This window comes from Salvelinus alpinus, chromosome 3 (genome assembly GCF_045679555.1).
Source record: "Salvelinus alpinus chromosome 3, SLU_Salpinus.1, whole genome shotgun sequence".
Taxonomy (NCBI): domain Eukaryota; kingdom Metazoa; phylum Chordata; class Actinopteri; order Salmoniformes; family Salmonidae; genus Salvelinus; species Salvelinus alpinus.
The window spans coordinates 31396169-31419851 of NC_092088.1; the positions used below are offsets into that span (position 1 = coordinate 31396169).

At 43.3% G+C, this 23683-nt stretch overlaps 2 protein-coding genes across 3 annotated transcripts in view; both read right to left on the reverse strand.

Annotated features, from left to right (window-relative positions):
- Positions 1–266: 266 nt before the first annotated feature.
- On the reverse strand, positions 267–11985 carry mazb (MYC-associated zinc finger protein b (purine-binding transcription factor)). 2 transcript variants are annotated; one of them, XM_071392528.1, is made up of 7 exons: positions 11002–11985; positions 10543–10693; positions 9653–10056; positions 9100–9347; positions 5173–5236; positions 4683–4854; positions 267–2679 (listed from the first exon to the last, which is right to left on the reverse strand). In XM_071392528.1, exons 1-7 carry the CDS (start codon positions 11032–11034, stop codon positions 2333–2335), a joined length of 1419 nt encoding a protein of 472 aa, XP_071248629.1. In that variant the 5' UTR covers positions 11035–11985; the 3' UTR covers positions 267–2332. The 2 variants fall into 2 exon arrangements, with proteins under 2 accessions (XP_071248629.1, XP_071248628.1); XM_071392527.1 differs by having other exon boundaries at positions 5164–5236.
- A 379-nt stretch (positions 11986–12364) lies between these two features.
- taok2b (TAO kinase 2b) overlaps positions 12365–23683 on the reverse strand; it is a 62682-nt gene continuing 51363 nt past the window's right edge. Inside the window, exon 21 of the mRNA XM_071392526.1 lies at positions 12365–17096. Within this exon, the coding sequence (XP_071248627.1) occupies positions 16194–17096 (903 nt within the window). The 3' untranslated portion in view covers positions 12365–16193. The remainder of the gene's footprint in view (positions 17097–23683) is intronic.

The window sequence follows — 23683 nt, forward strand, 5'->3', positions numbered from 1 at the left end:
TTATTAGTATCGGTGCAGAGGGATTACTCAGTGTGCAGCAACACACGCACAGGAGCCAGAGCCAAATACGATTACACAACAGGGGTCAAGGTTACATGCTCATCTCACGCTTAACATATTTTAAGTCAAAGATACCAACACACACACTGTGTTACCAGCTGCATGCCACTACCCACCATTTTCACTGCACCTTATCAACACAAAATCCAAACACTTCCTCTGTCAAGCATGTAACACACACACAAATAATGGACACACCTCACCTCATGTGTTAACTCCTTTTACTTTTAATAGTCAAAATTACAAAATAATAACATGATCTCTATACTTCATCTAATAAAATAATAACGTAATATTCATGATCACGGTAAGCATCAACTGTTTTTTCCTCTAACTGTTCAGACATGCATACTGTTGAGAAATATAAAAATATAATAAATACATCCCATTAGTATTCTTAATGAATCCATGACTAAGATTTAAAATAGTTCAGAATAAAATAATTAAAATGCAGTTGAGTACAATAAGGCATTACGATGTGTCACAAGAGCTGTACAGGTTCCTAGAATAGAGGTATTTTTTTGTTGTTGCTTAACGCGGGAAACCTAAAATAACTTTTAATAAAACACTACTTTTCTCAACAGGAAGAACAAGTCTCCAAATTAAATAATTAGAAGCATTTTTTAATATTTTTTTTTAATATAACATACCAACACTAAACTGATTAAATGAAGCACTTCACAACAAAACCAGGATTTGTTGAAAGCATACCAGGGGTGGGCCATCGAATGCTAGTATAGAGTTCCTGGCTATTCTTATCTCGACATGACCTTTAAAGCCCCTCCATGACATCACTCTTAACCACTGAAAAAGTCAAACAATCAAAGATATCTGAGGAAAGGTGACCTTTCTCCTCAGATTCATGGAGAGCGGTAAGTTATAATACGAGTTGTATTCTGAATGCTGTGTGCTATACATGGTGGTGTTAATGAATTCGTTTTAATATGGTGGACTCGTCCTAGGAACAAAACAAAAAACACTATGGCAATAACAGTTACAAAGAAATAAAATGGCAGACAAGAGTACAATTCATTTGACTGAATCAATCGATACTTTCTTAAAATATTTGTTTTCAACCATCTCTAGCGTAGTAAGGGGGACTGCTGCTAACGTTCTTGTAGGGAGTATTCGCTAGCTTCACTAATGCAAATGGTGTTTTTAGGTGTCAGTGAACTATGTCATGAATGTGGCTGTACAGTTGCAGTAATAAGAATAACCACTATGTATTTAATGTGGTTGTGCCCAAAGAGGAAGACGCAGAGCAATTGCATCTTTACGAAACCTGTCTGAACCTTCAGCGGATTCAACGTCGACATTTTTAAGGTGCTTGACACTCCTTTGCCAATTGTTTCTCTCTCTCTCCACTGTACCTGAAACACATCAATGCAGAACACCCCTCCACTGTTCATAAACACCAACACAGTACCCACTGGGCACAGACATCAATTCAACGTCTATTCCACATTGGTTCATTGAAATGACATGGAACCAACGTTGATCCAACTAGTGTCTGCCCAGTGGGTATGGGCTAACCTCCAGATCCAGCGTTGGCCCTATTTAAAACAGACTACATCCATATGCTCACAGCGTTACACAATTAAAAACGTCACATCTACTCCTCTTCATTTCTGGAGGATAGCAGCCCCTGACTTATGTGCAATTCACCCCCTGGACCTCTCATTCGCTTTCAGAATAGACTCTTCTACACACCCCCTTGTTATATCATGTTCCTATTACATCACTCCCCAACTTACTACAAGGCTATCTTATGAATGTTTGGAGAAGAGAGCGACAAAATAAACAAAAGGAGAGGTGTTTGGTGTGACTGACATTGAGTTACAGTACATGGTGCATTACTAGCAGAGGGGAGTAGTTGCTGGGACTGAGGGAGGGCAAGGGGGGGAGAAAGGAGGGAGGGAGAGGGATAGAGCAGACAAGTCCACAGTGTCACAGGAGTAGTGAAAGGGTGAGAGAGTTCAGCCATGTTGGGGACACATCTGTATTTGTCGTTATCAAGCATCATCGAATCAGCGTACAGGACATACAATGTCCCCGTCCTCCTCGCTCTACAATATTCCCGCATACTTTCTCTCTCTCTCTCTCCCCTAAGCCAGACCCCTCTTTCCACCCCCCCCCCCCCTCTTCCTCTAGCTACGGGACTCAGAGGGGCCAAAGTTTACAACTGAGGCTCTCCCCTAAGCAAGCCTCCTAACCTTATTACTACGGGTCTTAGGGACTCAAGTGGCTGAAGTTCAACTGCGTCTCTGCTCTGCTAACTGTGGGACTGAGGTTGTATGCTGGAGCAGTCCGACACCAGCAGATCCACCACTGCGTTGCTGTTGATGTAGACGGTTGGGGCGGACACCATGTTGCTGAGGGACACGGAGGAGCTGGACGCCCCGCTAGCGGTAACAGTGCCGGAGGAGCCCCCTTGGCCCCCAGTACTGTGGGTGCCCATGTGGCCCTGCAGCTGGGTGGGGGTCTTGCAGTGCACCCCACACAGCTGGCACACAAGAACACCACTTGAGCCCGTGCCGCCGAAGCCGCCAGCGCTCTCCTTCCACTCCTGGCCGTGGTGCTTCTGGGCGTGGACGCGCAGGTAGGTCAGAGTGGTGAAGCCTGGAGGAGACGGAGAGAGTTAGCAGTTAATGTCATTTTAAGCCTTTACAAGTAACGCTTTATAGAGTACGGTAGGCAGGCTAGAATGAAAACGTTCTAGATAATGATATTTAGTACGGAGAATTATTAAGTGTGTGTGTTCCAGGACTTGACAATTGTTTATTAACCATTTAATAAAACCATTTCTAAACGTTGAATGTTTATTAACATCTTATAAACCAAACTCGAAACGTTTATTTATACACTACCGGTCAAAAGTTTTAGAACACCGACACATTCAAGTTTTATTTTACTATTTTCTACATTACAGAATAATAGTGAAGACATCAAAACCACAAAAACACATATGGAATGTTGTAGTAACCAAAAAAAAGTGTTAAGATTCTTCAAAGTAGCCACCCTTTGCCTTGATGACAGCTTTGCAAACTCTTGACATTCTCTCAACCAGCTTCACCTGGAATGCTTTTCCAACAGGTTTGAAGTTCCCACATATGCTGAGCACTTGTTGGCTGCTTTTCCTTCACTCTGCGGTCGGACTCATCCCAAACCATCTCAATTTGGTTGAGGTCGGGGGATTGTGGAGGACGGGTCATCTGATGCAGCACTCCATTACTCTCCTTCTTGGTAAAATAACCCTTACACAGCCTGGAGGTGTGTTTTGAGTCATTGTCCTGTTGAAAAACAAATGATAGTCCCACTAAGCCCAAACCAGATGGGATGGTGTATCACTGCAGAATGCTGTTGTAGCCATGCTGATTAAGTGTGCCTTGAATTCAAAAAAATCAGTGTCACCAGCAAAGCACCCCCACACCATCTCCATGTTTAACGGTGGGAACCACACATGCGAAGATCATCCGTTCACCTACTCTGCGTCTCACAAAGACGCAGCGGTTACAACCAAAAATCTCCAATTTGGACTCCAGACCAAAGGACAAATCTCCACCAGTCTAATGTCCATTGCTTGTCTTTGTTGGCCAAAGCAAGTCTCGTCTTATTATTGGTGTCCTTTAGTAGTGGTTTCTTTGAAGCAATTCGACCACGAAGGCCTGATTCCCACAGTCTCCTCTGAAGAGTTGATGTTGAGATGTCTGTGACTTGAACTCTGTGAAGCATTTATTTGGGCTGCAATCGGAGGTGCAGTTAACTCTAATGAACTTACCCTCTGCAGCAGAGGTAACTCTGGGTCTTCCTTTCTACAAATTAACAAGGCACACCTGTTAATTTAAATGCATTCCAGGTGACTACCTCATGAAGCTGGTTGAGAGAATGCCAAGAGTGTGCAACGCTGTCATCAAGGCAAAGGTTGGCTACTTTGAAGAATCTCAAATATAAAAAATATTCTGATTCGATCATCACTTTTTTGGGTAGTACATGATTCCTTCCAAGTGTTATTTTATAGTTATGATGTCTTCACTATTATTCTACAATGTAGAAAATTGTAAAAATAAAGATTGAGTAAGTAGGTGTCCAAACTTTTGACTGGTACTACATATATATATTTTTTGTACTTTTACCCCTTTTTCGTGATATCCAATTGGTAGTTACAGTCTTGTCCCATCACTGCAACTCCCCTACAGACTCGGGAAAGACGAAGGTCGAGAGCCATGCATCCTCCAAAACATGACTCTGCCAAGCCGCACTGCTTCTTGACACACTGCTCACTTAACCCAGAAGCCAGCCGCACCATTGTGTAGGAGGAAACACCGTCCAGCTGGCGACTGAAGTCAGCTTGCAGGCGCCCGGCCCGCAGCAAGGAGTCGCTAGAGCGCAATGGGACAATCCCGGCCAGCTAAACCCACCCCTAACCCAGATGACGCTGCGTCAATTGTGCACCGCCTCATGGGTCTCTCGGTCACAGCCGGCTGTGACAGAGCCTGGTATCGAACCTGGGTCTGTAGTGACTTAGACCGCTGCGCTACTCGGCCGTGAAACGTTTATTAACATCTTATAAACTATTTGTGAACCCTTTCATCAAACAATACAAGTCGTTGACAGACACTCACTGCGGTTACAGATATGGCAGGAATGGTGCTGCGATTGGTTGTGCACCCTCATGTGATCGGTGATGTAGGCAGCCGACAGGAGCTTGCCGCAGATGTGGCACGGTACCTTCTCCTCGTGGCGGATCATATGAGCACGTAGCCGGTCCCTCGTGGCGAAGCTGGACTCGCACGTCTAAACACATCGAGAGTGATGAGGAATGACTGGTTATCAATAAAGACACAGAAGGCAGCAGTTTAATAGCAAAACAATCTCTCATTGTATTTAATTCAGGGTTGGGGTCAATTCATTCAATTCAGGAATTAAACTCAAATTGGAATTTCGGTTTACTTCCTGAATTGAAATGGAATTGATCCCAATCCCAATTCTATTACAATGGATAGTTATGGTACGAAGGATTTAAAGTACAGAGAAGCAAAATGATGGCTAAGAATGACTGTATTGAGATTTGAGAGGTGTAAAAGGATATAAAGTAGCACAAACATCAAGTACCGGACACTTGAAGGGTCGTTCAGATGAGTGAACTTGTCTGACATGACTATTGAGATGATCAGGCCTGAAAGAAGTGAGAGATAGAAAGGGGTAAGACAACAACACCTTGTTATAGACTTTCTCCAGCAGAAACTGTGAATCTGTGAAAGGGACATTACATTCAAAATTCAAACTTCGTCAGATGTTTTTTGACCGCAAGAAGTCTTCTTTTGAGATAAATTCAAGTCCCAGGCCACAAACCATTATGAATGAAAAAGATAAGCACCATGTAATTCCCAAATTTTTGGTGCTTACATTTTCTATTCACAGACAACCAATGGCATGGGATGTGGACTTATTGACTACTTTTGAGGTGTGAAAACATGTGACAGACCTGATCTTGGAATGTAACGTCCCTTTAAAGCAGCAATCAGCAGTAGAAACAATAAAGTGTTTTCCCCACCCGTTTCGGTAAAATGCTGAGGGATGGGGCTGGACAAATGTAACCACTTTCAAATTCATAGACAGAGCTATGGAATCAAGGACTGACCATCCTTGATATCAAAATTCCATTTGTAACCATGTTTTGAGGCTATATAGTGTTTGTTTACATTGGAAGCCACAAAAAGTCATTCAGCCACAAGAGCATTAGTGAGGTCGGGCACTGATGTTGGGCGATTAGGCCTGGCTCGCAGTCAGCATTCCAATTCATCCCAAAGGTGTTCTATGGAGTTGAGGTCAGGGCTCTGTGCAGGTCAGTCAAGTTCTTCCACACCAATCTTGACAAACCATTTCTGTTTGGACCTGGCTTTGTGCATGGGGGCATTGTCATGCTGAAAGAGGAAAGGTATAATACATTATGCAAATAGTTTTGCCACAGTTGTAAGCACAGAATCGTCTAGAATGTCATTGTATGCTGTAGCGTTAAGATTTCCCTTCACTGGAACTAAGGGGCCTAGCCCGAACCATGAACAACAGCCCCAAACCATTATTACTCCTCCACCAAACTTTACAGTTGGCACTACGCATTCGGACAGGTCGCGTTCTCCTGGCATCCGCCAAACCCAGATTCGTCCGTCCGACTGCCAGATAGTTCCCGAGGGCCGCAGCGGTCTAAGGCACCGCATCTCAGTGCAATAGGCGTCACTACAGTCCCTGGTTCGATTGCAGGCTGTATCACATCCGGCCATGATTGGGAGTCCCATAGATCCGCGCACAATTGGCCCAGCGTTGCCCGGGTTTTCGGCCGGGGTAAGCAGTTATTGTAAATAAGAATTTGTTCTTAACTGACTTGCTTAGTTAAATAAAGGTTACATTTAAAATAAAAATGGTATAGCGTGATTCGTCACTCCAGAGAACACATTTCCACTGATCCAGAATCCAATGGCAGAGAGCTTTACACCACTCCAGCTGACCCTTGGCATTGTGCATGGTGATCCTAGGCTTGTGTGCGCCTGCTCGGCCATGGAAACACATTTCAAGATGCTCCCGACGAAAAGTTATTGTGCTGACGTTGCTTCCAGAGGCAGTTTGGAACTCGGTAGTGAGTGTTACACGAAACCCAAACCGGCTGCGCGCGTGCGCCATCGTGCATAAATGCATTTTGTCCCCCCACACCAAACGCGATCACGACACGCAGGTTAAAATATCAAAACAAACTCCGAACCAATTACATTAATTTGGGGACAGGTCGAAAAGCATTAAACATTTATGGCAATTTAGCTAGCTAGCACTTGCTGGCTAATTTGTCATATTTAGCTAGCTTGCTGTTGCTAGTTATTTTGTCCTGGGATATAAACATTGACCTGTTATTTTACCTGAAATGCACAAGGTCCTCTACTCCAACAATTAATCCACACATAAAACGGTCAACCGAATCGTTTCTAGTCATCTCTCCTCCTAGGCTTTTTGTTCTCTTGACTTTATATTGTAATTGGCAACTTTCATAAATTAGGTGCATTACCGCCACTGACCTCGTTCGTCTTTGTCACCCACGTGGGTATAACCAATGAGGAGATGGCACGTGGGTACCAATGAGGAGATGGGAGAGACAGGACTTTCAGCGTGATCTGCGCCACAAATAGAACGACTTCTATTTTAGCCCTTGGCAACGCAGATGGTCGTTGGTGCACGTGAGCAGTGTGGGTGCAATCATTGAATAATATAGATTTCAAAATGTATTTTGCAACGCTCACGCACACGATGCGAGCGGTGTAGTCAGCCTGTTACAGACGATTTTTACGTGCTACGTGCTTCAGCATCTGGCGGTCCCGTTCTGTGAGCTTGTGTTGCCTACAACTTTGATACTGAGACGATTTTGCTCATAGACGTTTCTGCTTCACAATAACAGCACTTACAGTTGACAAGGGCAGCTTTAGCAGAGCAGAAATTTGACCAACTGACTTGTTGGAAAGGTGGAATCCAAGGACGGTGCCACGTTGAAAGTCACCAAGATCTTCAGTAAGGTCATTCTACTACCAATGTTTGTCTTTGGAGATTGCGCGATTTTATACACCCCTCAGCCATGGGTGTGGCTGAAATAGCCCAATCCACAAATTTGAAGGTGTCCACATTTGTATATACAGTGCATTCGGAAAGTATTCAGACCCCTTGACTTTCCACTTTGTTATGTTACACACTTATTCTAAAATTCATGTTCTGTCAGGTTGGAGTGGGAGTGTCGCTGCACAGCTATTTTCAGAGATGTTTGATCGTGTCCGTGCTCTGGTTGGGCCCCTCAAGGACATTCAGAAACTTGTCCCGAAGCCACTCCTGCGTTTATCATGGCTGTGTGCTTAGAGTCATTGTCCAGTTGGAAGGTGAACCTTTGCCCCAGTCTGAGGTCCTGAGTGCTCTGGAGCAAGTTTTCATCAAAGAGCTCTCTGTATTTTGCTCTGTTCATCTTTCCCTCGATCCTGACTAGTCTCCATGTCCCTGAAAAACATCTCCACAGCACAATGCTGCCACCACCATGCCTAACTGTAGGGATGGTGCCAGGTTTCCTCCAGACGTGACGCTTGGCATTCAGGCCAAAGAGTTCAATCTTGGTTTCATCAGACCAGATAATCCTGTTTCTCATGGTCTGAGAGTCCTTTAGGTGTCGTTTGGAAAACTCCAAGCGGGCTGTCATGTGCCTTTTACTGAGAAGTGGCTTCCATTTGGCCACTCTACCATAAAGGCCTGATTGGTGGAGTGTTGCAGAGATGTTTGTCCTTCTGGAAGGTTCTCCCACCTCCACAGAGGAACTTTGGAGCTCTGCCAGAGTGACTAATGGGTTCTTGGTTACCTCCCTGACCAAGGCCCTTCTCCCCCGATTGCTCAAGGGTAGAAGACGGCCAGCTCTAGGAAGAATCCTGGCGATTCCAAACTTCTTCTATTTAAGAATGGAGGCCAGTGTGTTCTTGAAGACCTTCACTGCTTTGGACAATTCCTTCGACCTCATGGCTTGGTTTTTGCGCTGACATTTCTAAATCATGTCCAATCAATTGTACAAACATCTCAAGTATGATCAATGGAAACAGGATGCACCTGAGCTCAATTTCGAGTCTCATAGCAAAAGGGTCTGAATACTTAGGTAAATAATGTTTCTCTTTTTATTTGTAATAGTTTTCTTTTCTTTTTTAACTACCTGTTGTCATTATGGGGTATTGTGTTGATTGATTGAGAAAATAATTTAATACATTTTAGAATAAGGCTGTAACGTACAAAATGTGGAAAAAGTCAAGGGGTCTGAATACTTTCCGAATACACTGTATAGTGTATCATACATTTGATTGCCCCTTTAAGCACAGTGTATCACTGAGACACAAAGCAGAAGAAAACGGCCCTGAATGCAGGGAAAGGTACTATCTGAAGAAAATAATTATGTTGCCTGCCCTAATGAACATGACCCTGCTCTCTGGCTCAATGAACACGACCCTGCTTTCTGGCCTATAGCATGCCACTCACCTGGAGAAAGCCTTGGCACAGTGAGGGCACACATATGGTTTCTCCACACCGCCTTGGTGAGAGCGCACGTGGTGGCTCATGCGGTCCTTCCTCTTGAACCGCTGCTGGCAGATGGGACAGGAGAAGGGTTTCTCATCCGAGTGGGAGAGACGGTGTCGGTTTAAGTGGTACACATCTCGGAAAGCCTTCCCGCACGTCTCACAGGCGTGGTTCTTCCGCACGGGGTTGGGGTTGGGGTTCGATGGCCGCTGGGGGGGGATGATTAGAAAGAGATGCGCTTACAGTACAGTTTTTTATTTATTGTAGTAGTCGATAATTACACATGCATCTGTGTAGATTATTGACATATCATATTGTCCATTCTTAGGGTCTTTCCGAACCACTCAGACACACACGGCTCGCGACACCTAGATCATTCCTCTGGGCCATTTGCCTAACATGCCGAATTCCCTTTATTCACACAATCTCCATAAAGACCATGCAAGAGGAAGCTAAATTATACTTTTCTTTTTCACGGACGACAACAACAACCTCCAGAAGCGCCATGACCCACCTGTACTGTCGCCCCCGCCACCATGACGACAGCAGCAGGAGGAGCATGGGGGTTAACTCTAGCCACTACGCTCGCCATGGCAACCCCTTCGCCATCCTGACTACCCAGAGCTGGCAGCTGGGACGCCAGCATGCTGGGAGGGGGGAGAGGGGGAGGAACGGAGAGGTGAAGCAGGGAGAGGGGGACCGTATGCCTCTCCGCCCTCTCTCCCGACACCGCATGCGCCGGCCCTGCGCCACCGCCAACCTCCTTTGCCCCCTCCTCCTGCTCCCCTGCTCCTGCTCGCCTCATGCGTACCCCTGTATGGACCGACTGGTGTCGCCGCAGGTTGTAGTTGTTCTTGAACTGCTTGCTGCATATGGCACAGATGTGTGGCACACGGGCAGGCCGGGAAGTTGTCTTCACTGTAGGACAAAAGAGCGGAAGAAAAAAGGGAATGAGAAATGAAGACATGGAAATGCTCATTAATAATAATAATACCCCGATAAATTCTAAATATAACGGTATGAAGACAGCATAATGTTTATTTTTTTTATTTAACTAGGCATGTCAGTTAAGAACAAATTCTTATTTACAATGGCAGCCTACCCCGGCCAAACCCTCCCCTAACCCGGACGACGCTGGGCCAATTGTGCACTTCCCTATAGGACTCCCAATCACGGCCGGTTGTGATACAGCCCCGGATCGGACCTGGGTAAGTAGTGACGCCTCTAGCACTGCAATGCAGTGCCTTAGACTGCTGCGCTACTCAGGATTCCCTTAAGTAATGTATCATATTATAACAGACATTTTGTTTAGCAATCTGCATTACATCCTTTTCAACTTAATTGCTGGTAACTGGTGAAAAATCAATAGTATTTATATGTATTTCACACCCCGTGATCTCTCACCAGGTAAGGGTTCTTCATTGAGGGCAGCAGTGTCCACCGTGGAAGGAGGCTGGGCTATGTTCTCTGTGGGAGGGGTCTGAGGAGAGGCAGTATGGACTGGTAAGAGTTCTGATTGGAGGGTCCCCTCCACTTGGTTTTGGGTGGGAGTAGTCTGGAGAAAATAAACACTGATCTATTAGCATAAAGTCACTGCATTGTATACCACCAACAACATTTTGCTGTGCCAGGAGTACCCCTTCATGTGCATTTTACCAGTAAGGCTATTGTCTCATGAGTCTTCTCAAGTACCCCCAGGGGTCCTAGTAACCCTGATTGGGAACCACTGGTCTAGACTAGATGCTACTTTGCATCACATAAATGTTTAGGCCCTGGAGCAGCGGGGCACAAATTCTTCAAAAGCCAATCTTCTGAAAAGCGCGCACACAAACACAACAAGAAAGAAGGTCAATTAAGACTTACCTGGAAGAGAAAATTGCTCCAAGCAGCATCCATTTTGAACCAAAGTGACGAAGAGTATAAAGTCAGTTAAGTAATCCTGATTGCGATTCGACAGTGAATCGTTGGCATATTCTTTAATCACCCTATTGGCTATTGAGGCGCGAATATCTAAGTAAACAGTATTCAAATGCAGCAAGAAGAGTATGCTATCGATCATCCGAAAGGGTCGTGCAACTATAACAAAAAAAATGTACTAATAGAAGGATTCAAGCTATTCGTATTCACGCAGGCGTTACGATTAGGCTGACTAGGCTGTCTGCCTGAGTGGAATTGCCTGGTCCAATAGTGGCCTATTTCTCTTTGACTGTGGTTTTTAACTTTAATTTAGAAAAGCACTATTATTTAAAAAACGTATATCTTTTGGCATTGATGACTTTCAAACCAAATATGTGTGCACAAAAATCTGTTATTTATATAGCCGTAGTCATACATAATAGCTAGATTTTAAAATTAAATGAATGCATTTTACGCACAATGCGAACTATTATCAGCGTTATAATAAACGCATTTGAAAGAGTAGCAGTTCATGCTTTTGAATTTATTAATAAATTTGTCCGATTTTCCCCAATAGGCCAATCGGGTGTTTGTCGAAGCCTCGTTGTTGGATTCAAGCCCTGACCCTGGCAAAGAGCGCTCGCTCCGGGCCGCAGCCTATCGCTCCACCTCGGCTGTTCAAATGCGAGGATGTCATCTTTCTTTTTTTATCGCTCGCTCTCCCTCCTCCCTCCCTGTCTCTTTCTTCCTTTTCTTTTTAAATTCCTCTTTCTTCTCCCCCTCCTCTCCTTTTCTCGCACGACTATGTCCCAGTTGCTCTTAAAGGGATCGGATTTCTCTTCGGACACCCCCTTTCATTTCCGTCTCCCTCATGGAGCACATGCATTCGGCCCCTCCTACTCGGGATTTCGTCCGACAGACATTTCACTACAGTATTTCTCAGACCATCACAAATATGTCTGCCGTTTCTATATAGAGCTCCTCCGCAGCGCACGCGTACTAGGAAAACGGTGAGAAAAACGTTCCATACAAGTGCATCTTAAAGGGCGGGACGCACGGACGCAATTGTGGGGATGGCAGTGTCAGATATAAAACACGCACAGCTACAGGACAAAAACAACATAGGCTATCAAAACGTTTTCATATCCGATAACTGTCGTATCTAGTATAGCCTATCTTTTTCTTGGTTTGTATAGGCTACATAAACATGCAGGATGCAATTATGACAAAAATAACCCTTCAATCAATTTGTGAATATGCTCAAGCCTAAGCAAATTAATGCTCATTGTAATATACATATATATTAAAAAAAAAAAGACAGGAACACCAATGTTTATCATTCATTTTTATTTTGTATTACTTTGCTTTTACGCTCTTGTTCAAAACATTTTAAAGAACCCTATTCTTTTCCCTCAAGCTTGGAATCCCCTGATTGGAATGTTCAACTATGTTTACATATTAACTGAAAATTTCCCCTTTGCAAACCATAAAGTACAAGTCCACACAGAGCAGTCCATATCACCATCTAACCAGCTATGTCTGTGACAAAGGAATTGGGATCTATTCTTCCTGATGTCCATCATGATTTCCTAGACCTTAAGATAACACCATTTACTGCACCACCCCCCAATACCTATGAATTAGCATGTTATGTTACCAACCATCCATCCACATATCAAAACCCACCAGTCTTATATATATAAGGAGTTTTCTGCATGCACTGGGACTTGTCAGAGCTGGTGTTTTTGAGATTGAATAAATAGATCACCCTGTTTGTACAAAGGAACAGAATCTCAGAATCCCTAGTTATAAACAGAGTCTTAGCTAACTGAGGCAAACCCCTTTAATTAAGAAAGGGGAAGTTAAGTATTTTAGTAATATGGCCCTGGTGAGTGTAGGCTTAACTACACAACAAATGGTTGACAACCCTTGACCTTAAAACTTACTTCAACTTGCAGCACAAGCTCACTGACAAGTGGCTCGCACCTTGCAATGATGGTGTGCACTGTGAGATTATCATCTAAATTGTGCACCATTCTTTATCTTTGAACTCCATTTTGTTCTTCATGCTAGAATATGTGTGGCCTCGGTAGAATAAATCATCGTGAAATCTCTAGAAAATTCACCCAACGTTTTCATTTCAAAATCCAACAAACGAACAGAAACATACCAGAAGAGGTTAATAATGTTCATGTCAACCAATGTTGCTTCTTTTGGATATGTCACCTTCCTTTTCATTGGGGTCAGACCTTTTATAAAGGTTACACAAGTGTCTTTAAAATGCAATAATGTTTGTTTGTCTACAAAAGTGGCAATATAACTAGACTGTATACCACTCAACCAACACATGTACACACATGAATAATCAACAATTATTAATAAAACATTATTAATAATCATTAATACCTGTTACACACACCATACCTGACAATTCAATGTATATCTATTTTTTACACATTTTCAACCATAGCTCATAGTCAAAAGTGGCATTTTTCTTGCAAGATAAAAACACATTTTTGTACAAGATTACAACAACTATATATGGATTAGTAATGGTAATATTGACCTATAGAAAATGCTTTCTTAGTCTAAATCCTGGGTTCAATACTCATTGAATATATCAAAATTACTATGATCATTGTCGTTATTACTCCATAAAACGGATACATTTTTGTTTTTAAAAGGAAATAAACAAGAATAGCCATTTCTCAAGCAAGAATTTTGCTAGGACTGTCTGGGAGTGGTCTGAGTGGGGAGGGTAAAACTAAAAACTAGCAGTTTTTGTCAGAGGTTTGGAACGCTCTTTCTTATTGGTCTATTAACTGTCTGGTGATGTCACCAAAACAAATCAAGCTGAAATTCCTGGCGGTCTTTTCAAACATGTCTTACACTAAAAGGGCATTATCATAATTTCACAATATTATTCCAACCACAGTGTGGAAATATATATACACTGCAAAAAGTGAGCGTTAAGCAAGCCTAAATATCTTACATTGAGTGATAATTAATGTTTTTTTCTTGTTTTTTCTTAATTAGCTAAATTATCTAACATCATTGGCAAATAATTGTGCTTATTTTAACCTAAAAAGTCTTAATACAAGTAATTTAACTTATTTCAAGATATTTTTCGAGAAGGTAAAATTATAAAAAGATGTTTAGGATTGCTTAGATTTCACTTTTTGCAGTGTAAAACACAGACAAATTAAGTTTCTGACTGCACTGGTCTTTAAATACCAGTGAAACTTGGACAACTAATACTGTACATCTCAAATGTGATTTTGGTCATGTTTACAAATGTTTTGTACATTTATGTAATGCATTGGAGCTACTCCCATGGACATCTATGTCATTTTTAAAGATAATAAATGCACTACATCACCAACAGTATATGGACACCTGCTTATTGAACATCTCCTTCCAAAATCATGGGCATTAATATAGAGTTGGTCCCCCCCTTTGCTGCTATAACAGCCTCCACTCGTCTGGGAAGGATTTCCACTAGATGTTGGAACATTGCTGCGGGGACTTGCTTACATTCAGCCACAAGAGCATTAGCGAGGTCAGGCACTGATGTTGGGCAATTAGGCCTGGCTCTCAGTCGGCATTCCAATTCATCCCAAAGGTGTTTGATGGGGTTGAGGTCAGGGCTCTGTGCAGGCCAGTCAAGTTCTAACACACTGATCTCGACAAACCATTTCTGTATGGAGCTCGCTTTGTGCACAGGGGCATTGTCATGCTGAAACAAGAAAGGGCCTTCCCCAAACTGTTGCCACAAAGTTGGAGGCACAGAATAGTCTAGAATGTCTTGTATGCTGTAGCGTTAAGATTTCCTTTCACTGGAACTAAGGGGCCTAGCCCGAACCATTAATAACAGCCCCAGACCATTATTCCTCCTCAACCACACTTTATAGTTGGCACTATGCATTGGGACAGGTAGCATTCTCCTGGTATCCACCAACCCAGATTCGGCCGTCGGACTGCCAGATGGTGAAGTGTGATTCATCACTCCATAGAACGCGTTTCCACTGCTCCAGAGTCCAATGGCGGCGAGCTTTACACCACTCCAGCCGACGCTTGGCATTGTGATCTTAAGCTTGTGTGAGGCTGTTTGGCCATGGAAACCCATTTCATGAAGCTCCTGACGAACAGTTATTGTGCTGAAGTTGTTTCCAGAGGCAGTTTGGAACTTGGTAGTGAGTGCTGCAACCGAGGACAGACGATTTTTACACACTACGCGCTTCAGCACTCAGCGGTCCCGTTCTGTGAGCTTGTGTGGCCTACCACTTCACGGCTGAGCCGTTCTTGCTCCTAGATGTTTCCACTTCACAATAACAGCACTTACAGTTAACCGGGGGAACTGACTTGTTGGAAATAGCCGAATTCACTAATTTGAAGGGGTGTCCACATACTTTTGTATATATAGTGTATGTCATGGATGACGGAAAAGTTGTTGAGGTCATTTTGTTGTCCACACAAATGTCTCTCTCTATTCCAGGTGCTTTCATTATTTTGTATGAAACCGGGTCTGTTTGTTGCCTTTATAAACATTCTGTGTATTCATATTAATTTACATCAGCCGTAATTCTTGTGTGGTCATCACACCATCCCTTTATGACCTCTTAAAGGCCTTGGTGACGTCCCGAGCCAATTGTTTTTAACACATCTACAAAATAAAACAAAAAACTATGTCAACAAATAAGTTATAAACCAATAAAATGTGTTTCGAACAATAGCTACCTTTCTGAATGCAGACTAAAACCAGCATTTTTATTGTTCCCCATGTCTTCCATTTCTGAAGCCATACAACACAAGTGCTTGCTAGATTATCAGGACACCACACACTACATACATACATTCACTTTTAGGTCTATTGTCTTTATCTCTTCCCTTTCCATGCACTTTCCCACCTGTTCTCTCGCTTCCTCCATTCCAATATAGAACATCATAGAAGAAGACATGGCTACCTTGAAGAGCAACCCTCAAACTGACACCTACCCCCCTCCCTTCCCCTGCCTCACCTCAGAAAAAAGTCAACAGACACCACCCCCTCTGCATCGTTTTCCCTCACCCACTTCAATGGTAAGACAGATAGCTACATTCCCCCATCCCCCCTACCTCCTGCTCTCTCGGGTGAACACCCTCCACCGCCTCCCCCCTCTTTAGGAGTAGGAGAGGTGGGAGCCGTTGGAGATGTGCGAGGTGACCGAGGTGCTGCGGCTCAGCACCCCGTCGCCTCCACCCGCCCCACCAGGTCCCCCTCCGGATGCCGTCCTCCTCAGCGGCTGGGGGCTGTTCCTCAGGGCCATGAGGCTGGGACCGCCCCTGACGGCCAGCCCCCCGCCATACACCCCTCCCTGCAAGGAGGCGGAGGAGGGCCCCGAGATGGAGGGGGGCGCGGGGGGCGGCGGCGGCAGCAGGGCCAGGGACTGAGAGGAGGAGCGAGAGGGCAGGTTGTGGGAGAAGTGGTGGGGGTGTTGCGGGTGGGCCAGGTCGCCGCTGCCTCGGACACCGGCCCACTCCCTGTCCCTCTCCTTCTCCCGCTCCCTCTCTCTATCCCTTTCCCGCTCCCGGTAGAGCTGGGGTGTGCTTTGGTGGTGGTAGTGCTGTGGCAGATGATGGCGGTGGTGGTGTTGTTGGGAGGAGGAGGAAGAAGAGGCTGACGAACGAGATGAAGGATGCACCTCCCTCCCGTCCCTCCCCAGACCCAACCCCAGAGCCATGCCGTGAGAAGAAGAAGACTCCCCTTTGCTCCCCCCTCCAACACCCCCACCCCCTCCACTGCTACTACTGTTGTGGCTGCGGCGCGAGTGCGGCTGGGGCTGGGCGTTCTGGGGGTGCATGCCATGGCTCCAGTGGCCCCCGCCGGAGCGGAACACTGGTGGGGCGTTGGTGTAGCCCTGCTTGGGGTAGGCCTCGCTGGGGATGCCCGTGAGGGCCATGTTGCTGAAACCCAGACGGAGGCTCTCCGAGTCAAAGGACTCGATCTCACAGGCCTGCCGCTCCAGGAGGGTGCGGATGCGCTCAGAGCGCTCATTCTGAAGAGAAAGCATCTCCTCCTCAATCTGTGGGTAATAGGGGGAACAAGGGCACAGAAGTGTTGAACGTGAGAAAACACCCATAAACACACGCACAGACAAACGTTTGTTTTACTATCCTTAAGGGGACCAAACAATTGATTCTCATTCAAAATCCTATTTTCCCTAACCCCTAAACCTAAAATAGGACTGGCGAAATGTCCCCAGTAGTCCGAATTTAACTTTTTTTACTAACCAAAAACACACAAACAAACACACACTGAGATGTCTTGGATGTTTGTCAAAAAAAATCCAGGTTACAGTGCATTTGGAAAGTTCAGACCCTAGCCTTATTCTAAACTCGATTAAATTGTTTTCCCCCCTCATCAATCTACACACAATACCACATAATGACAAAGCAAAAACTTTTTTTTTTTTTCTGCAAATGTATAAAAAAATAAAAACATAAATACCTTATTTACATAAGTATTCAGACCCATTGCTGCATCCTGTTTCCATTGATCATCCTTGAGATGTTTCTACAACTTAATTGGAGTCCACCTGTGGTAAATTCAATTGATTGGAAATTATTTGGAAAGGCACACACCAGTCTATATAAGGTCACACAGTTGGCAGTTCATGTCAGAGAAAAAACCAAGCCACGAGGTTGAAGGAATTGTCCGTAGAGTTCTGAGACAGGATTGTGTCGAGGCACAGATCTGGGGAAAGGTACCAAAACATTTCTGCAGCATTGAAGGTCCCCAAAAACACAGTGGCCTCACTCATTCTTAACTGGAATACGTTTGGAACCACCAAGACTCTTCCTAGAGCTGACCACCCGGCCAAACTGAGCAATTTGGGGAGAAGGGCCTTGGTCAGGGAGGTGACCAAGAACCCGATGGTCACTCTGACAGAGCTCCAGAGTTCCCCTGTGGAGATGGAAGAACCTTTTCCAGAAGGACAACCATCTCTGCAGCACTCCACCAATCAGGCCTTTATGGTAGTGGCCAAATGGAAGCCACTCCTCAGTAAAAGGCACATGACAGCCTGCTTGGAGTTTGCCAAAAGGCAGCTAAAGGACTCTGACCATGAGAAACAAGATTCTCTGGTCTGATGAAACAAAGATTGAACTCTTTGGCTTGAATGCCAAGCGTCACGTCTGAATGAAACCTGGCACCATCTCTACGGTGAAGCATGGTGGTGGCAGCATGCTGTGGGGATGTTTTTCATCAGCAGGGACTGGGAGACTAGTCGGGATCGAGGGAAATATGAATGGAGCAAAGTACAGAGAGATCCTTGTTGAAATCCTTCTCCAGAGCGCTCAGGACCTCAGACTGGGGCGAAGGTTCATCTTCCAACAGGACAACGACCCTAAGCTCACAGCCAAGACAATGCAGGAGTGGCTTTGTGACAAGTCTCTGAATGACCTTCAGAGGCCCAGCCAGTCAGAGCCCGGACTTGAACCTGATCGAACATCTCTAGAGAGACCTGAAAAAAGCTGTGCAGCGATGCTCCCAATCCAACCTGACAGGCCTTGAGAGGCTCTGCAGAGAAGAATGGGAGAAACTCCCCAAATACAGGTGTGCCAAGCTTGTAGCGTCATACCCAAGAAGAAATGAGGCTGTAATCACTGCCAAAGGTGCTTCAACAAAGTACTGAGTAAAGGGTCTGAATACTTATGTAAATGTGATATTTCCATATATATATTTTTTTGGGGGGGCAAAAATGTCTAAACCTGTTTTTGTTTTGTCATTATGGGGTATTGTGTGTACATTGATGAGGGATTTTTTTTCTTCATCCATTTTAGAATAAGATTGAATACTTTCCGAATGCACTGTATACAATAGGCCATGATTGATTTTGGCCTAATTGGCCTGGAATATTACCTCTTTCAAGGAGCTTTACGTTTTGATAGGGTTATTTTACCAAAAATATTTTAGTCCTACTTACAAAAAATAAAATAAAAAATACACATCCCTGCAAGAGTGGCCCGAAGGGTGTTTAGCATCCCCAGTGGCTCTGCAAGTGCTGAGAGGATATTCTCCGCTGCTGACTTGCTCTCCAGGCACCATCGCATGAGCATGAAGCCATAGACTCTGGCAAAACTCATGTTTCTAAAAGGAATTCAAAGGCACTGTAGATGGAGCCTAAAATAAGGCAGTCTACGTTTAATTTGTATTTAATTTAAGTCACAGGCTATATATGCAATTTATAGACTATAATGATTTAATACAGCGAAATGTTGTACCTCTTAAATGTAAAGTTCCCATATTTGAGGATCCTATTTGATTTTCTTTATTCAATTCAGTCTGGTATGAGAAAGGTAGCCCCTGTCTGCAAAAGCAGGGTGTCTGCGGAAAGCTGAGTATCTTGGCTATTGATCGGTGCCTTCAAATCTTTGGTGTGCCTTACAACCATATGGGCATACAAATCTATAAGGGCAGACCGAGCTGATGGCTGCTACCTACATTCCGGTTAGTGTTGTGAAGTATAATCAAAATAAACACAGAATACGTTGATACACATCGAAAGCCAGGACTCCACAGATCATAAAGATATCTTATTTGTCTGCCTGTGAACTAACGTTATTGATCACCAGTCCCGAGAGTCAAAATGTTTATTTTACACAACGTTTTCACCAAACATCTTACAAGGTAAGCTTCAATTTGGTCTGTGTTTGAGCTATAGGTACATGGAGGGTATCAAATTACTCCTTAGGTTGGCAGGAACAAATCCTATTGCCAATGTTATCTGATGATGTATGACTTAATGGTAACATCTAATGTCCACCGAGTGACTAAATATTTTGCACATAAAGAAATATGAGGTTGCCTGTAGGCTACTATGGCAACTCAACAGTCTTGTAGCCAATGATATGTTTTCCAGGGATATGGAGTTGACCTGGGTGGGACAAAGCAAGAGGCACATCCAGTGTGCAAAAACATTGCAATTACCACATTCGGACACTTTGGAGAGGTTGAAAGGACACTTGAATGCACCCTGGATACCCCATAACACCACCACAATGTTTGAGTGAGGTTGATATGGTCGATATTGTGTTTTTATACTGAACAAATAGCATTTAGGGATTGCAAATATGTAATAGCACTGGCATTATCTAATTTACAGACATGTGCCACTTGACAGGTTTAGGGACACTTGGAATCGTCACGTGACCACACCTGACAACACTTACTAAAACATCTGCCCATTTCTAGTTGTTAGGTCTATCAATCCCATTTTTTTCCTGATATTGTTCACATGTTGTGGAAGCCAGCTCAAGTCATCAATAATTCCCTTGTAGCTGGTCAATGAAAGATGACATAAAAAACAAACCAAAAAACAGTTATTTTGTGTGAGCTTGATCTTGTGTATTCTGAACTATGTAACTCCTATCTATCTTCTGATAATTTCCTCATAATCTCCCAGATGTCTTCTTTCCAAAAATACCACGTTTTTTATGTCAATCATGTAATTACACATGAATAGCAGTTACTTTTGGGTATGTCTATTTAATATGCTGAGCGCTTAATGTCCCTGCCAGCCTAGTGTGTCGCACATGCAAAAGCTTCACAAATGATTTATTTGTAGGCTATAACCTTGAAATAATTGTAATAATATAGACAAAATAATTAATTTGCACTCCATATTTGGCTAGCTGTCTGGCTCCTGAACTATTTAGAGTGTTTATATGCTGTTTAATATGACATGTAGCCTATTTGAAATAATGAGTGCTTCTTACAGCCACCTTTTCCTGTTGTTTATTAAAATACTTTAAATTCAAATCATATGGTTTGGTTTCAATACTTCAAAACAAAATGGTACAGTAGGTCCAGGTAGTCACAGATATACATATGTGTTGGTTAAATTGTGATTTTAATGAAAGGAGCGAATTTGGAGTGCCATTTTTTTTTTCTTTGAGCAAGGAGCGGTTTTTAGCAGAGCGGTTGGAAAGGTCTTGGAGCAGGATGTGGAGTGCCAGAGAGCGATGAGTGAGATTTCCGACCGCTCATCAACTCCGCTCACATACTCTAATTGAAACTTGAAACTTAATATATAAATATTGAACTTCAATATTCAATTAAATTGAAATGTAATTCATAATGAATTCAATTTGTGCATTACAAATTCAAAAATATTACATTAAAATGCAATATCCTCATACAAATAAAAAATGTATGGAATTCAAATACATTTTCTGTTGCCACTGAAATCGTTCCATAGTTACATATCAGTCCCATTCCAAAAGTCCAAAAATGTAATCACAAACTCTAACCTCTACAACCGGCCTAGGCACTTCTGTAGATCTGAGAGGATAGATAAGCATTCTGGTAATAGCCTCTGATTGGTTGCAATATTGCTTCCACCTATCCAATTCGGTCAGATCTACAGGAGTGCCTAGAATGTAGGGGTGCTAGAGTTAGGTATACATTCTTTGCATTTTTCAATGGGCCAGATATGTAACCTTGAATTTACATTTTGGACAAACATCCAAGACATCTTTTAACATCCAAGACAAAAGTCCAGGGCTAAGCGGTCAATTTGTAATTAAGCCATACTCTCTGTCAGTCCCAATTCGCTCCCTAACCCTATTTTTGGCCCTAACCCCTTTGATGTGCGCAGAAATGTAAGGTGGAAACTCCTCCACTACACTGATTATACCTATCCAGTGGCGACCCGTCATTCAGGGCTTGCCTGTTTTGTATGTTATTTTGACATTAATACGCATCACATATCAGTTTGCAAACAATGTAAAAAAATATATATAATTGAGTTAGTAAATCTGCATACAAACATGGTCTCTTTTTTGTTTTCTTGAGTAAGGCAGCTCCAAAATGCAGGTTTTTCAGCTTAGCTCAGTGCTTTCTGTGGTGGTGGGGCAAGCCAGCAGAAAATACGGAGCGTTGAGCCGTGATTGGCTCAGTGTTCTGTCACTCATGGGGACACTACGTCACCTCCAAGTCTAAGGGTAGAGCTAGAAAATTCTAGCCCCTTGGGTGCTGCTATAGAGTTACAATAGAAGTGCCCATCCAAGGTCATTGGCCACAGATAAAATGACGTCAAATTACGTTATATGTACAGTAGCTTTGATTGGACTGATCATGTCAACATCATACTTTCAAAATCTTTGCTAGTAGTCATCATCATGAATCAAGTCGACAATCTACTGGCAAATCCTTTTTAATCCTTGTCATATGAAGAGAACTAATGGAGAAATTATAGATAAAATGTATCGGTACTCATCGGCCATTCGACATAAACATTACACAACAAGCTGGAAATCGCAAATTCAACAAGGTGTGGTTTGGAAGGAATCAGTGATAGTGGCTAACTGCAAGCATTGCAAAGCAATCACTAGCCTGCTATTCAGTGGAGTGGCTGTGTGGTCCCAAATCTTGGATTAAGGGGCTCTATTCCAAGTTTACAATGATAAACATTCAACATTGGCCATGCTGTCAATGAAGCATGACTTGTGCCGCGCTCAAAACAACTATTAACTCGGAACTGCAAAAACTTGACTTCAGTGAGTTCAAGACAACTGGGAAGTCAGGAATAAACGAGCCCCGACTGGGAAAATAAGTTTGAATAATCATCCAACTCGGAATTATAAATCCGGCCTCTTTCTAGAGCTACAACCTGAAGATCAATGACATCATCATGATTCAACCTTGTTTTTTTCCCCCAAGTTCCCAGTCGTTTTGTAAGCACCATAAATCCAGAGAATGCCAGACTTTGATGACAAAATGTGCCCACGAAAGACAGCCGCGCGCCACCTTCATGTTCAAGTGAGCACAGCACAACAAGTTGAGTCCAAAAATGTATCGAATGCTGTTGCATAAATTACAGTTGAAGTCAGAAGTTTACATACACTTAGGTTGGAGTCATTAAAACTTGTTTTTCAACCACTCCACAAATTTCTTGTGAACAAACTGTAGTTTTGGCAAGTCGGTTAGGACATCTACTTTGTGCATGACACAAGTAACTTGTCCTACAATTGTTTACAGACAGATTATTTCACTTATAGTTCACTGTATCACAATTCCAGTGGGTCAGAAGTTTACATACACTAAGTTGACTTTGCCTTTAAACAGCTTGGAAAATTCCAGAAAATGATGTAATGGCTTTAGAAGCTTCTGATTATAGCTTCTGATTATTTTAGTCAATTGAAGGTATACCTGTTGATGTATTTCAAGGCCTACCTTCAAACTCAGTGCCTCTTTACTCAGAAAAAAAAGTAGACCTCCACAAGTCTGGTTCATCCTTGGGAGCAATTTCCAAACGCCTGAAGGTACCACGTTCATCTGTACAAACAATAGTACGCAAGTATAAATACCATTGGACCACGCAGCCGTCATACTGCTCAGGAAGGAGACATGTTCTGTCTCCCAGAGATGAACGTACTTTGGTGCGTGCAAATCAAGTGCAAATCAATCCCAGGACAACAGCAAAAGACCTTGTGAAGATGCTTGAGGAAACGGGTACAAAAGTATCTATATCCATAGTAAAACAATTCCAATATCGACATAATCTGAAAGGCCGCTCAGCAAGGAAGAAGCCAATGCTCCAAAACTGCCATAAAAAAGCCAGACTATAGTTTGCAACTGCACATGGGGACAAAGATAGTACTTTTTGGA

Coding starts and splice junctions, on each gene's coding strand:
- mazb (XM_071392527.1), bottom strand. CDS start 11,034: ATGGATGCTGCTTGGAGCAATTTTCTCTTCCAG. Junction 10,694..11,001: donor GGAGCAATTTTCTCTTCCAG/GTAAGTCTTAAT, acceptor TATTTTCTCCAG/ACTACTCCCACCCAAAACCA. Junction 4,855..5,163: donor TCAAGTGTCCGGTACTTGAT/GTTTGTGCTACT, acceptor CGATGTGTTTAG/ACGTGCGAGTCCAGCTTCGC.